Consider the following 16,149-nt stretch of genomic DNA (forward strand, 5'->3'; position numbering starts at 1 on the left):
ACACACATTTTTTTCTCTTGACAGGAAATAATTTTGTACTTTGTACTTTGAAGCAGGTTATAGACAGAACTGAGAAATGAACATAAAAAACTGTATGTAGCCTCTGTGTGTGTGTGTGTGTGTGTGGTGTGGGGGGGGGGGGGGGGGGGGGGGGGTGATAACAAGGTAGCGTTATCCTCTCCTCCCTCACGCTGCTCTCCTCTTTTTCACACAGACCCTCTGCACAGTAGGTGCGTTCCCGTCGGGCAAATCCGTCCCGACTATCGAGCGTCCCAGCGACGCCCACAGCAGCTCTCTGCAACAACTCTCCGTGCAAGCAAAGCATATTGAAATTCACCCCACGCACTGAATACTGACATAGGCTACACTCTCCTTCTCGTTATTCCCGATCCGACACAGACAGAATGTGGGTTGTATAGGAGCGGGGGAGAGAGAGAGAGAGGGTGAGGCAGAGCGGGAGAGATGTGCTTTTGGATAATGTAAAATCAACCTAGAGTTGTGTTGTGCTGCCCACCGTTGCCCCCCAGCATCCTGAAGCCCCTGGGTTACCCAACTCCAAACAGGCACAGTCACTCATCCATCCATCGCCTGTTCAACAGTAACCCAACACCATCACTCACTCTCCCAGCCACCTATAGTGATAGGAATCATCCCGACCAGCCACCCATCATCTGCAATCACCCAGCAAGCCCCTCAGTCATCCATCCATCCATCCAGATGGGGACTGCAACTCGGGGAACAAGTGCGCGCCACCGTGCTGAGAGCGCCTTACCTTGAGCGCTTCTATATCCAAAGACGTCGACCGGTCCATGACAGAGAGTCAAGTGCTGCAAATCAGTCACGAAAATACAAGTCCCACGGGCGTAGAGGAGGAGAGGGAAAGAGATTAAAAATTGAGACCAAGAAAGTTGGGATGCTCTCTAGAGTCTCAAACTCAGCTGCAACATCCCCTGGATTGTTGTCAGGTCTGGGTTATTAATATTCCACCGCGACGACGTATTTTCTCAGTTTCATTCCTCCCCGGTGGGTCGCTTGGTAAAATCAGGACTCCATGCCGTGGAGGTGCCCCCCCCTCCTCCGGTCCCCGGTTTGTCCGTGCAGGGGACGAAGAGAATAGAAAATGGATAGAAATAGAACAGACTGTTTCAAGCTTTTACGCACTTGACGATCCGGTACGTCTTTATTTGTTGTTGTGGTTGTTACATCTGAGTAAGAAATATCCCCCCCTCGGCTGGAATGAAGCCGGGGAATAGTCTCTCCTGTCAGTCGTGAGACGGATAAATGCCGTTATATCCCGCTGAATCCCACTGACTGTGAGTGGTGTGGTGTTGTGTCTGCTCGTGCGGTGGTCGGCAACTGGAGAGAAGGAGTCCGGATCAGACAGCTGATATTGTGCCTTGCCTGGGCGACTTCCATGCGGCAAACCGCCAGAGATACCAGCCCCCCACCCCCCGAAAGAAAAGAGAAGGAGGGAGAGAGAGAGAGAGAGAGAGAGAGAGAGAGAGAGAGAGAGAGAGAGAGAGAGAGCGAGAGAAATACTGAGGAGCAGAGATGAGGAGGGCTCCGAGAGTTGAGACGAGAGACGGAAGGAAGGTTTATGCTGTATATTGTTCCAATGACTGACGCACCGGTGTGTGTGTGTGTGTGTGTGTGTGACCCGAAGAGAGAGAGTGGGATGGAGGAAGGGAGGGCAAAAAGAGAGAGGGGTGGGGGGTCTAATCAAGTAGATGAATCGAAAATGCTGCTTTGCCACAGAAGACAAGAAAGATTTAAATGCAGAGGCTGTTGGAAGGCTGTTGCAGAAAGTCTGGGATTGCTGCCCCTTTGTGTGTGCGTGCGTGTGTGTGTGTGTGTGTGAGAGAGACAGGGGGGGGGGGGGGGGGGGGGGGCAGATTGGGACTGTCATGCTCATATACGAAACTGGTTACCTGATGTTTTGCTAAAGGTTGTATTCTTTCTTTCTTTCTTTCTTTCTTTCTTTCTTTCTTTCTTTCTTTCTTTCTTTCTTTCCTCTGCATAAGGTGTCGCCGCCTGCTGACCACTCAGGCTTTTGATTATCTGTCACTCACCTTCTCAGTAAGGAGAAAGACAATAAGAGAAGAGCAGAGCAAAGAGGAGGAAGTGGAAAAGAGACAAAAGAAGAGAAGGCAACAAAATTAGGAGAGGAAAGGAACCAAATGAAGGAGAGCAGAGCAGTGAGGAGGAGAGAGTATAAAGAAAGGAGAGGAGAGATGAGGATGACGGGAGGTGTGGTGGCAAGAGCAGGAGAGAAGACGGGAGCAGAGGAGGTGAGAAACAAAAAGGAGAAGAAGAGAGGAGAGGACAAAATGAGGAGAGAGGAAGGGTGGGAAAGAAGATGATGTGGAGGCAGGAGAGGAGCAGATGAGAAGGGGAGGAGAACGAAAGAAGAGATGAGAAAAAAGTAGAAGAAAAAGAGACTAGATGGCAAGAGGAGGAGAGGAGAAGTAGGGAGCAGTGAGACACACTGTTAATGTCTATCTAATGCAATTCTTGGTTAGTTGACCAGCAGGGACTACACTGTCTTTCAAGGTTTGTGATACAATGTCATAAAATGAAGAATGTAAAAAAATAAACAATAAATTGGAGAGCAGATTTGTAATGTTCCTCAAACCATTAATCCCACTCTATAAGTCAGAATGTGAGTTTTAATTACTTTTTTTTGATGAATTGCTGATTGTAGTGTGCAAATCTGCAGAACTCTGCCATCTTCAGCAGTTGTATTTTGCTCATAATAATTTTTACTCCTGCCCTCCTGACCTATCACATTAGATATGATGACTGCAGGCGAGGTTAGACAGGTAGGATATGCTGAATAATGTTCTCTCATAGACTCGGACCTCCTCTGCTGCTAACCAAGCGGAAAACACCTTGCCATGCTGTAACAAGAAGGGATATGATTATCGCATCGCCCAATCCTGCTGAGGATTTAAACCCCACAAATTATCATCCCTTTTAGAATGTATTTGTCATTTATATTGGGTGCAAAACCCAAACATTGCAGATTTCACTTCAACAGCAGTTACCTCTTTATTCAATTCATTATATACAATTAAAAATGTCAAAGTCAATATCGCTACAGGATATTTCAAAAAATTAATGGATGTATTTGAGTTTGACACTGTAAAAATATGCATTATATTTGGCTATTTGCAGACAACTTTACTGATCTACAACTTCTACCACTCCAAGATGTGGTCTTGGTTTCTCTTCCACAAAGATTTCCACTGCAGCTTCAAAGCCTCTGCATTAGGGATCATTTCAGTTCGCTCCACTTTATGCCAGTGTGAAGTCCTATAGGCTTCAAGTGCAGTCGGCTGGTGTTCAATTTGGTGTATTTTTCTTTTAGAGTGGGCACACACTCGATGTACACGTATGCATAGGTAAACACACACGCACAGCTATAGGCCTATTGAATTGCACACAAGAGAACACAAAGGAACATTTGTTAAGGGAGTCAGTCAGAGATAACGAACATCATATTAATGAATGCCTTACTCATTCTCTCTGCTCCTTCCCCTCTCCTCTTTTCTTTGGTAGCTCTCTTGATACACGCCTCTCTCTCTCTCTCTCACTTCCCCTCTCACTGTCTCTCTGCCTCCGATCCCTCTCTATCCCCAGATCTCCCTTGCTCGCTCTCACTCTCTCTCTGTTTCCCTTTTGATGTTGCACTCTCTCAACCCCTCTCTCTCACATGGGCTCCTTTTCTATTTCCTGCTCCTCTGTAACTCAGGGACCCTCGCCACCTCCACCTTCCCGCCACCACCTCTCTTTCTTTTCTATAAACTTTGTGCTGTCGGGCAATTAATCATTTTTCCGAGGCCTCGTTATTTTTTATAAGGGAGCGGCTGACCTCGGATATGGGCACCCAGTCCTGTGCCAGCTGGAAATGACATCACCCATCTCTCCCCTCCTCTCTCTCTCTCTCTCTGTCTCCAATCTCCCCTCTGCCTTTCCCTGCATTTTAAAACACCATAAACAGTTTTCTCTCCTTCCATCCTGCCTCTCACAAGGCTTTATATCTCTGCTGCTTGCCCAGATATGCAAATATACAGAACCCCCCTCACTTATTTCACTGGCTTCACTGCAAAGTTAAAGCAAAGACAGCTAAGCACTATAGTCTACTAAATATAATTTGCTGGGTAAAAGGCACAGTAATTTCTCATGTAAAACCATTTTAAGGGATATTTTAAACTCGACATATGCTGTTTTCATGTGTGAAAAACATACATGTCACAGTTTTTGTCTCTTCTTGTTCTTTTATCATGGCATGTTGACATCTCCATCCTCATGTGGTATTTTACCTGCCCCACTAGGCCTACTCTCAAGAAGCACGATGCAGCTGTGCAGTGGCAGTAACAGGCTTCTCTGTCTCCCTCTCCATTCCACTGCTCTCTCCCTTTCACATTGCTCCTCCAGGCTCTGATCAGATAGGAGCTTTATTCTTCTGCTCAAATGCAAAGTGCAGCTGTTTGCTTTTCTAGCTGCGGAAAGAGCAAAAGCTCATGGGACGATCATATTTATTCTTGTTACAGCACAAAGTTACACAGCAACTTGCAAGTTACGGGCTAGCATTAGCTCGCTAATCTGAGATAACATATTGGATGCACATACAAAAAGGTCCAGACTTTTCCCAGTAAACTTAACAATTGATTATTTTTAACAGCATTTCATTCTTGAGATCAGGCAAATTAGTGATTGGAGAAAGAAAAATATGTACTGCATTTTCTTACAAGGACCAAATATGTACTTTAACCTGTTTTAGTGGGAATCCTATAGTCTTTTGTGACCTTTAAATTAAAATGTTCAGGAACTTTGGTGCCATGTCAATAACATGCGGGGCAAATCCAAGGGAATCATTTGACAAATGTTGCAACCAACCTCACCAAGTCTGGGAATGTTTCCATGATTGAGATGCTGTAGAACGAATGAGCTGTGGTGGATTAACAACACCGCAGCATGTACTGATTGTTTCACAGTGCATTGGTTTTAATATTCCAACATGCATGCATGTGTGTGACAGAGAGAGAGAACGTGTGTGTATGAAAGTTAGGTATTTCATACATGCATACTTACATAGTCCAGCAAGTCATTAGACCTTGCACAGGCCATTTATGCATCTATTACTGGGCCATTAACCCCCCTCCCTCCCTTCAACCGCTTGCTGTAGGGATCCATTCTCACTGCAGCACACAAACATCTACCCCATAACGTCTACCTCAGTGTCCAATTACATTGATTTTGTTATCAGTGTTTTCCATACATTGGCATTTATTTATACATTGGCACTCTACATTGCTCAGATTGCCCAGCACTATTTTGAATTCGTTTTTGTGTGTTGTGTGCATATTATTGTGCATGCTATGAAATCAGAAGTTCCAAGGGAATTGACTTACAAGAATAAAAGAAACTGGCAATTTGTCTGTATTTGTTTTTTTGTTTTTTTATCTTAATTCAAAGCTTTGAACAGGTCTATCAGCACATTTTCAACACTACTTATACCCACGAGTACTATTATTATGCAGCTAAGAGCTGAATTGAGTCAATAGAATGTTACCACCTAGGCATGCAATCTAAGAGATAGACAGGAAGCCTTTTTTGCACATCAGAGAGTGAATGTAACAAAATAAACTAGATTAGGCACTTCCCCTCTGTTGCCTCTGGGTTATAGATATGGGGAATTATGTGAAGTGGCCGGAAAAGTAGAAAACCATGTCCAATGCAATGCTATTCAGTAATATCCATTACAATATCCATTTTGATTCTTAAAGACCTAATGGTTATTTTTGCTGAGAGTGTGTTAGGATAATGGGGCTGTAGTTTCTTGTGGTGTTGTATTGGACTGCATTATACTGAAAGGTGTATAACATCTTTATACATGTGTCAATTACAGTGTCAAATTAATAAAACAGTCACAGTCTACACAGGGACGAAGCCAGAGTGCTGCCTATGACTGCCCCCGCCGTGAAAATGTGGGCATTCCCGATTGATGTGAAACGACCTGCAGACAGGTGCTCTAACTGTGAAAAGTTTTATGCACTCACACAATATTACTCACAATATTTATTGCAAGGCTAATGTACTGCATTACATTAGTCACAAATTGCCTAGGTGTCATTTCATGGGGAGACAGAGAGACAAGTCATCCCCAATGGTTTCACATAAATCATTGGTCCCCCTCAATTAACTCTATCAAGTGTCTGTGACCAACCCCCCCCCCCCCCAAGAACCTATGAGCGAGAGAAACAGAGACAAACTCTGTGATTCTTGGTTCAGGCGACACAGTCACAATTGTCGGCCCAGCTGCAGACCAGGAGCTTAATCAAGAGGAAATTTTCACTCAGAAATTTTCACAACAGAAAATTAGCTAAATTAATTAATCAAGGCTACAAAATGGCAGCACTCTGATGAAAATACAATATAGGCCTATAGGCTATCTAATCCTGTTGTTGTGTGTCTGATAAATATTCTTAGACAGTCTGCTGATGTCAAACCCCTAAAACTGTGGAAAAGCACATTTAGTGAGCCTAACCTGACAGTTTTCCTTTGGATGCCAACCAAAATTTAGGGTTTGTCAATTTAGCCCATCATCAACTTTTGCCTTCTTTCATATGGATTCAGAATTATGCTGCTGTTTGCCCCTGACCTGTTCTCAATACACTAGGCTGATGTCAGGATGTTAAGTGACAAAGTAGGTCACTATTGTGCTATTGTAGCCTACTATTGTAGTCACTATTGTGTAGGCCTATAAGCCTGAGAATACTAGTACAAGTATCTGCAGTAGGCTAGGCTACATTACCATTAGGCTACATTGTAAACACAAGGCTGATAGGCTACTGTGCCATTAGTAGCTGCTATTAATTAGTCTGCCACTTGTCTGATGAGTCCGTATCATGTAGCCTATGCCATGATGCCCTATAGTTGGCATTCAACATTTGATGTCAGGAACATGGATCAGGAACACTCCCAGGCTCAAAAACTACAAGACCCAGAGGCGCCGGTGCATCTTACCTCTTGACGCCGATTGGTCGGTTCAGAACCCAATCCGCGGGCGGAGACGTGTCTCTCTTGTCAGAGCATCCTTCCGTCATGGCGCCTGTTTGGACCAAAACCTTCGCCAACCTGACAGTCCTGTCTGTTTTCTTCCTGCTGCTGCTATGTCTGCCGCCCGGTGGAGGACAGAAGAAGAAGGAGGTAACGCTACAACCGTGTGAATACATTTTTCGACGCTGTTATTGTGGTGTTAAATGAAACTGGGGCACAGGTTCAATCTGCCGATGCGCGTTAAACTGGTGAGGGTTAGCCGGAATATACAGGAAGTTAGTCGGGGCTAATATGTTCAGCGTCTGGAGAACAATAATTACTGCTCATCCTATGAAATTAATGTGACAATACTTACATGTTTTCTTCATTTTACATTTTGTGGTGTGTGATTAAGCTTGCGTAGCTACTCTCTGCATGAAACATGCATGCACGGTTGTCAGACATAGCAAGCTAGCTGATGTAGCCTAGCTAATGTCCTGTAGATGTAGCCTGTTGTTCTAAACGCTGATATGTTGGGTAGAAACGTTTACATAACTTACGCATTTATGCTGTGTATTGCTTATTTTGGTTTGACGTTAGATTGGCGTCGCTATTTCAAAAACATTGCTGCGTTATCGTTAAGGAAGGTTTTATTTTGAAAGTCGTGTAAGCAGGAAGTGGTGCGCTTTACTTCTCAGTAGCTTAATCGAGATGAGACGATGTGCGAGAGAAACACAATAACCACAGCTGCACAGCCACGAAATATGCGCATTTCAGTCCTGCTAATGAAATGTTAGAGGCGGTCTTTTCGTCATTTTACTTAAGTGTAACATTTTGCTTTGTGCTCGCTCGAGCTGATGTTTGTCAAAGAGCTGTTTCGTCACACGCTGCGTGATTTGTAATATAAAAACGTGGTGACATGGAAGTGTCGCTGGTTTTCTTAACAGGATGTACCGCTCTGATAGTATCGGCAGGCACACATACATGCCTGCTTCCGGTGGCGTTACAAGATGAGTCTGTATAGGCTACTATATTATGTGGGAGGCCAATGGGCCTACACAATGAACTGAGTGGTGACTGGGTAAATAGATTTGTGATTGTTAGTCTGATTCGATCTTTTTAAAGTAATTGTAATCAATGTCACTGTTTTTATTCATGTGCTGTCATTAAACAGCATTTTTATTTTATTGTTTACATCTTTTGGTATGTGCTTGTGATTACTACTTTTTTTTTGAGAGGCAGATTTTGCTGCCTTCACTGGCATCTGACATAAGTAATCTATAATCTACAAACATCAGGTTTGGCAATGCACTGTGTGGCACATCTGCTGCATGGGTGGTGACAGCACTGTGAATGACAGGAAGCGGTGCCAGTGTTTGCATTCAGTTTTGTAGCTGTGCAGGCAAGAATATGAAAGTGAAGATGGACACATCATGCTTGCTGTGGTTTACACGCAGATAATAGTGATTTGTAAATCATTGTCGTCAACCATGCTTCCATCCTACAATGATACCCAAAGAAAAAGTAAGATGCTTACCATGTTAAAGCAGAAGTAAGCGGAATATTGTGTTAAGTCTTAAATAGTTATATCTTCCGACGGCAATCACTTACATAGAGTGTTTGGTCCGAAACACGGGTCTGTCAGTCACTCTGCTCTGCTGTAAGCCGAGGAGAAAACGTCTTGTATACTTCCTTGTATCCTACAACCTTTATCCAATGAGGAGAGAGAACGGCATGAAGGGCTGTGTGTGCAGCCAAGGGATGCGCGTGAATGTGGTGACGTAGGGACGAGGACCAATAGATCCATGACGAAGGCGGGGGCTGCTAACTAACGAAGTTAGCCAAAACGACCGGATCGCTTACTTCTGCTTTAACTTGATGTTGATGTCTAGTGGGCAGTGTTTATTAGTTTTGTTAAGGACCAAGGCCTTTGACAAATTGTGGTATGGATGAATGAAGAAATTCATGGTCAAGTACATGGCAGGTGAACAAATATTTGAATGAATGAATAAATGATTGAATATGTCAACAAATGAATGAACAAAGAGCTGACTGAGAGGAAGAATACACTAATGAATAAATGGACTGATTAACCATTGATTGAAAGGCATTTGAATGAGAGAACGGATGAATGAATAATTGAGACTGACATATTTGCTGTGCAGTTCATTTACTCTATCACTGATTTTAATGGCTTTTGCTGTGTATGGCTAATAACTGTATCCCGATCTCACATCTCATAATTTTGGTGACTTTAGCTAATAAAAGGGCAACATAATAGTGGCCATGCTGTATACATTTCCTTTGATGCAAATTCTGTTTCATACATTGGTCATACTACTGTAGTTAAAACACATCTGTCAAAGCTTTGTGGTAAAAGTTGTGACTGTGGGGGATTGAAACCAAATTCAAATTTTTTTTAGCAGTTGTGAACTTTAGGAAAACTTAAGTTTTACTGTCATTAATGAATCCTTCCTATTTTTAACCTTTTTTACCCAGGGACAATCCTCTAACATCAGTGCTTATTTTCAGCAGTGCCTCGCTTCACATTCACAAAAGTACACCAGGGAGCTGCCCATTATAGCCACAGTCTGCTGTTAGGCACTGCCTGCTCAAGGACACCTCTACATTATCTAATGAGTGACAGAAAGAGCATTTCTCAATCACTTACCCGGCTGAAATTTATCCAGCTATTATTAGTTTGCGTCTTTGACATTGAGACGACTGTCTTTAAAACTTTTGGCTTCAGTTTTGTTAACTTTAGTCCATCCTGTCTGAAAGATCTGAGTCTGACACTGTACTGAGTATAGCAGACAGGAGCAAAGGCGCACACATAGTCACACACAGGCAAACACACACAGACATACTTTCAATGAGCCACAGGAGAGATATTGAGGGGTTATAATGTGAGAAATGTACTTTCCCCGTCGGCTGCCTGGGGCCATGGCAGAGGAGGTGGAGGAGGCACAGGAAGATCTTATTTAGCTGAAAATGGACAAAATGGGGAAGCAGCACTTTGTATTCATCTCACTGACTTCGGCTCTCCCTCAGTGCCCTTCATCTTGCCCAGGCCACCATATGCTTTAACTATAAGCTGTGAGGACAGGTAACACAGGCTAAAAGTTATAATACAGGCACTCCAGTTAGTATTCAGCGCTCTGTACTGTATATTTTTGTATGTCCGATTTCCTCCCCAGGTTTCACCAGTTATTAATTGTTATGATTAAGCCACTGTTTTAAGAAATATAACTACGTAATTACTATAATGATCTTACCACAGCTACATTGCGGGCTAGATAATGTCTTTTCATTACTAACACATTAAATGCATTTGCAGATAATTTCATAGTCAGAGTTTGGATTTGGCTTTGATGTCATGTTGTTTGGATTCACTTTTATTGACATTCACAGTTCTACTACTCATCTAGCAGATAGGAACCAGGCTGTGTTTAAATCTACTTAAAGCAAGCAGAGTTTAAGACAAGAAAGCAAGAAGATTGGTCTTGGTGGCTAATTTAATGTTATCTGCATTTGCTTCACTACAAAGCCTTCCAGTAATTTAGAGGTCACAGTTGTTTTTCTAAAGCCATTTTAAGCCGTGTAATATAAATTGACTCTGTATACACAAATTCTTTGTTTTTCATCAAAATCAAATGCTGGGAACGTAATGAAATCTAAGCCCTCTACACGTAAGAGCAGTGTAAAGTGTTGACTGTGCAGCTCTGGATCAAATTCATTGGCGCTTCTGCCTTTCAAGAACAGACAAGTAGAAAAACAAAACACAGTCAGTCTTTTAAATACCTCCTTCTTTTTATCACATCTTTGCCAAATCAGTTTTAGAGTTTGGTTTAGAGTGGTAGCTGTTACACACTGGCTCTGTTATAAGTAGAGGATGTTGCCTTGGGAATTTTTCTTCATAAGTTTGCACAGGAATTTCAAATCAGCACAGCACAGTACAACAGTTCCCAGCAGTAGTGTGCATGCTGATGAAAAAAGGTCAGACCTCAGAGCACTGACAGTGACAGTTTTTGGGCTCTGGTATTCATGCCCTAGAAAGTTGAATGTGTATTTGTCTTTCCTTAGAACTAATCAGGATGAATGTGTTGGTGGGTGGAAAATGGAAAATAGAGTCTGAAAGGGAGAAAGGAGAAGCATCAAGATTGTGACAAATGGTAAGAAAGACAGAAAGAAATTAAAAGAAATAAAAAAAAAGAAGTAAGGGCAGTGGTGCTGGACCCCTGCCTTTTTAAATCCTGCTATATACCCCTCAGGGAATGAAAGAAATAGTCATGGTGCGAGAAATAATATTTATATCCCTTCAATACTCCCTCGTTCATCACCCCGGCTCTGCTAGATATTATATCTAGCTTGTGTTGTGTTTTTGTCTTAAGGCTGACTACAGCACAAAGAAAGACCCAATGTAAGCACTTCTTATACCTAGGCATAAGGAGTCGGGGGAAGTAAAGAGAGAAAAAAAGTCCAGGGCAGCGACTCTGAGGCAAGGAGAATTATATATCTAGAGAGTTATATATCTACAGAGAGACAGAGATTGCAAAGTAGTGGGCTTGCTACCACACCCAGGGACCAGTCTAATAAGTGGATCGGAATAATAAGAGCCTGCTACCTCTGCACACACAGGCACAATAAACTACCGGGTGGGCCCTTCAGGGCATAAACCCAAGCCACTTGCTGAGTTTAGACTTGGGTTTATGAAGCTAACACTATGTAAGCACTATTGACTCTGGGTTTTCTAGGTGACCTGTTCATCGAAAAATAAACCGTAGCTCATCGTTTACACTATACACTGTGTCTATCTGCCCGTGGATTTTAGAGCTTACAATAGTAGGCTACTATATGAGAAAATGTAGACATATCCATTAATTAGCTCCAAGCTTTTGATGTGTTTTAACAATGCCATCTCTTGAGATTGTGATATTCTGTGTGTTTTAAGATTAGAAGCTTATGTTAGAGTTAGGGATTGGTCAGCAGAGAAGTGACAGCAGCAAATGACACACAAAAAAAAATGCATGCAAAGATAAAATTTTGTCAAGTTTCAGTTCTGATGCTCTGTCCAACTTGTCTTCCCTTTTCTGGAAATAGAGAGAGAACAATGGGATGACAACCCAACACAGGTTCCAGGCAGGAGTTAAATCGCTGCACCTGCATGATATTAGACCAAAAGGACACAGGCATGTCCATTATCAATAAGAGATTTAAGAGGCCTTGGGACTGCTCCAATTTTCCCACTGACTTGGCAGGTGTTTCAACTAGCACTGGAATAAGAGAGTAACGACACTTCCATTGAGTCCCGTGGTAAGCCTCATGTGCCTCGAGTGGCAGGATATGGGTATTGCAAATGTGCCAACCCATTCACTCCAATAATGTGTGTTGCCCACTTGCTTGTAAATTGATGAAAACGGCCGTGTTTTTGGGTGTCTTGGTCATATCAAATTACACTTATAATTTGTTTATTACAAAATGTATATTGAAACATTCATGTAGACAACAGTTTTTTTTTTTACTAGCCTATGTGTTAGACTAATGTTTATCTGTAAGGGGTCCACGATGATGCTATTAACGTGGGTGATATAGAAATGTCCTTAAATCATTGGAAATACTGCACATTCACTCATTCACCAACAATGCAAAAATCTCAGTTCTTGGGCACTTTTGCAATACCCATATTCCGCCATCAGGAGGCGCTTCCATTTGACCAATGTGTGTCGTTACTCTCTTATTCCAGTGCTCTCGTTTCAACATGTGCCGACATTTGAGTTTGAAGGCTGTGAGGTGTTTGAATGAAAACTATAGTTACTTTTACCACGTATAGGTGACAGTGTTTCCCTCAGAAAATTTGTTAGTTAAGGTGGTGTCTGTCCTGTTGGCGGGGGGGGGGGGGTTTAGGTGGCAGCTCTTTGTTGTTAAGGCAGCCGCCTTAACAGGAAAGCGCTGCGGGAAACCCTAGGTGATGATCACCAATTTGACTGGAGTTCAGACGTAGCTACTGAAAATATTTAAATATTCTATATAGCTCCCAGTCAAAGTCAGCTTTAAAGTTTTTATTCAAGCTGTGGTGAGAAAGTGGGATTGTTTTCAGTATTACTATGGTGTGTAGGTACTTGTGTCAGTGTGTGGAGTTAAGTTGTTTACTGTCTGTGCACCTGAAGTGTGTGTGTGTGAGCTACATCATCTGTCCAATGCCAGACACCACACTGGGCTTGATTGCTGCCAAATAGCACTACTGGGTTTGTCTTTACATTGCTTTTTAGTCTGCTCTCCACTGTCAGTGCCCTCACTGAGACGGCACATTTTCCTTTCATTGTTCACTTTTCTCTTTTTTTTTTTGTCCATTTACTTTATGACAGTCTTTGTTAATATCTGCCTTTGGTTTTCCTCTTTTATTCACACATACCACCAGTGCCTAGTCTTTTGTTAGTCAGTCAGTGGATTCTCTGCGTGCCTTCTTTCTCATGAAAATAAATGTGAATGTTTCAAGGGTTCGGGAGATATAAGTACTCTGTCCAACCACTTTCCCTTGTGTGTTGCCAATATACCCCAAAACTGCAACAAATAGGAGCCATAATGGTGCCATATTTCGCTCAGTGAAATGTTTCAATGTTCTCCCAGTGAATTCAGGGGTGATTTGTTTGGATCTCGCTCATTAGCCGTAGTCATCTGAATTATTGATGCAGTAGTGTCAGGCCTGCTTTCTCAATGACTGATGGCCTGTGTTCCCAAGTCATTTTCCTCCTCTGTTATTCCTCCCTCTCCTCCTCCCCTTTCCGACACTTCTGTAACTAATATTCCGAGTGGTCAAAGGGTCTGTATCTACCGCCCTCAGTCCCCTTCTCCACCCCTTTCACTCTTGTGTCACCTCCCCTGTATTTTTTTCTTCCTTCAACCACTTTCCCTGCACACCTCTTTGACATTTCTATAATTATGTATTGTCATAAAATGATTTCTCTCTTTCCTTCTCTCTAGTTTCTTCTTTTTTTCCTTCCATCAGCTCCTCCCCTTGTCCTCTATGCTCTCTTCTTCCCTCCCCTTGTCCCTCCCTCCAAACTCTTTTGCCATTTTCCAGACATTTCTGAGGCTAATTTCTGGGCCTGCCCCGTTAGATCATAGAGGGGTGTATATCATTGTTGGAATGACCATGAATTTCTCAATGCCATTAATGTCTCCCTCTGAAATGCCTATATGTGTGTTATCTCTTGCTTCATCTTAACTATTGTGTCAGACATTTAATCAATGCAGATTTAATTCACTTTCAAAACAAATCACGCTTTCATTTTTACACCCTTTCAGTATTTCACCCACTTAACCACCATTTCCTCAGTGGGTCATTCACTTAGACATTTGACCTATCCCTCAACATCAATGTCCAAAGATTACCTGATCACTAAGCAGTCATGAGTAATTGAGCACTTGTTGGATTTTTATAATATTGATCTAATTTGTGAGATGCAGTCTGTATAATAAGGGAGCAGACGCTGCCATTCATCATACTACATCTCGGTGTCCTGTTTATTATTTCATCACTACGTGCGTGAGGAGAACCCACACTTGGTTGGTTACGTTACGATCTACAAGGACCAGCAGTGTAAATGATGTGTGACTTCCCTGATGGACTGTTGCCAGCTCCAGTTAGCGATGTGTTCAACTTGAAGCAAAATCATGTGGAAGAATGCCTCATGTAAACCAGTCATTTGAAGTCATTTAAACCATATTTAAAGCCCCTGTACGGAGCTTTTAACTGGATACGCAAAAGTCCCTGGTTTCTGCTGATGTGTCTCTGTTACCTACAACAGCAAATGAGCCCATCTGTGTGAAGATATGCTATTTCTAAGTAGTCTAATTCTATACCTCTGGAAGGCATGGTCGGGTCGGACCACTGAATAGATACATTACGCTGCTAAAAAAAAAAGAAGCAAGTTCCGTCTTCTTTCCGACGTTTCCAAAACAAATCTACACGCGCCGGCCAGACAAACGTCTTCATGACAGTGGGAAATGCAGTCTTCATTCCGGCAAAACACCACCGCTTTCGTCCACAGGGGCAGCCAAAATCAACACTAAATGAAAAGTCTGTACAGGGGCTTTAATAGACCAACTCTACTTTCTTGAGCCTTGCCAGTTGTAAACATGGGAATCAGTCCCATCTCTCCATATGATGTGAGTGCAGAATTAGTCTCTCAGTCAGTCGCCGGCTGGACTGACTTCTGTTTGACTGTTGAACCCAAGCGCGCTAAGATCTCAGTGTTGTCTGATGGCCGTGTCAGGCAAACTAATGCTGCTACAGATAGTAAGACCCTTTTGATTACTGGACAGTCTGTCTAACTGCTAATGGCCGCCGACGTAGCTCCTCTCTGATCATTCATCCCTGCCTGTCTTCATCATTCCTTATCTCCAGAGGGAAATGTTGTCACCCCATCTTTCTCTCCTCTGTCACTTCTCTTCTCATCCCATTTTTCATTTTCTTTCTTTATCCCTCAACTTTCCCTGCTCGACCCCCTATGCCTCCACACCGTTCGTTCCTCCCTTTTCTCCCCTCCTGCTGTTCCCCCTCCCACCTGCACCAGCAGTGACAGGCCTTGCTATATAGCTGATATGAGGTGGCATGCTACCCTACTGCGCGTGTGCGTTTGTCTGAGAATGTGTGTTTGTGTGTCTGTCTGGCTTGCGGCTGATAAGACGTCACACTCTTATCCTCCCAGACAGACCTGTGTCGCCATGACGGTCCACAGGCCACACGCACACACACACACACACACTAGCATAAATACACACACAGTCAGCTACACACCGGAACGCACACAATCACAAAAGTATACATGTTAACACATAAGCACTTAAATATACACAGCCCTTACTGAGGACTAGGCTGTTAGATATCGTGAAGCTTTTCCTAATACTGTGTAGTTGTCCTTTTGAATGTGTGTGTGTGTGTGTCTGTGTGTGTATATGTTGCCTGTCACAGATATCTGATGATTCTCTCTTATTAAACTCTTAGTCTTTCTGCTTCACTGGCAGAAAGCCTGTTAACACTCTGCACAGGGCTAAAGACTGTGTATGTGTGTGTGTGTGTGTGTGTGTCCTTTTGTGTGTCTCTGC

At 42.9% G+C, this 16,149-nt stretch overlaps 2 protein-coding genes across 3 annotated transcripts in view; one reads left to right on the plus strand and one right to left on the minus strand.

Moving 5' to 3' along the window:
• Nucleotides 1-1,543, minus strand: part of LOC146991466 (zeta-sarcoglycan-like) — a 373,318-nt gene extending 371,775 nt beyond the window's left edge. The window contains exon 1 of the mRNA XM_085773280.1: nucleotides 773-1,543. Within this exon, the coding sequence (XP_085629406.1) occupies nucleotides 773-811 (39 nt within the window). The 5' untranslated portion in view covers nucleotides 812-1,543. The remainder of the gene's footprint in view (nucleotides 1-772) is intronic.
• A 5,548-nt stretch (nucleotides 1,544-7,091) lies between these two features.
• Nucleotides 7,092-16,149, plus strand: part of tusc3 (tumor suppressor candidate 3) — a 64,795-nt gene continuing 55,737 nt past the window's right edge. For both annotated transcript variants that reach the window (XM_085773257.1, XM_085773266.1), the window contains exon 1: nucleotides 7,092-7,212. In XM_085773257.1, the coding sequence (XP_085629383.1) occupies nucleotides 7,108-7,212 (105 nt within the window). In that variant the 5' untranslated portion in view covers nucleotides 7,092-7,107. The remainder of the gene's footprint in view (nucleotides 7,213-16,149) is intronic.

The sequence above is a fragment of the Trachurus japonicus genome, chromosome 1, assembly GCF_045865225.1.
Source record: "Trachurus japonicus isolate A0001 chromosome 1, Traja_1.0".
NCBI lineage: Eukaryota > Metazoa > Chordata > Actinopteri > Carangiformes > Carangidae > Trachurus > Trachurus japonicus.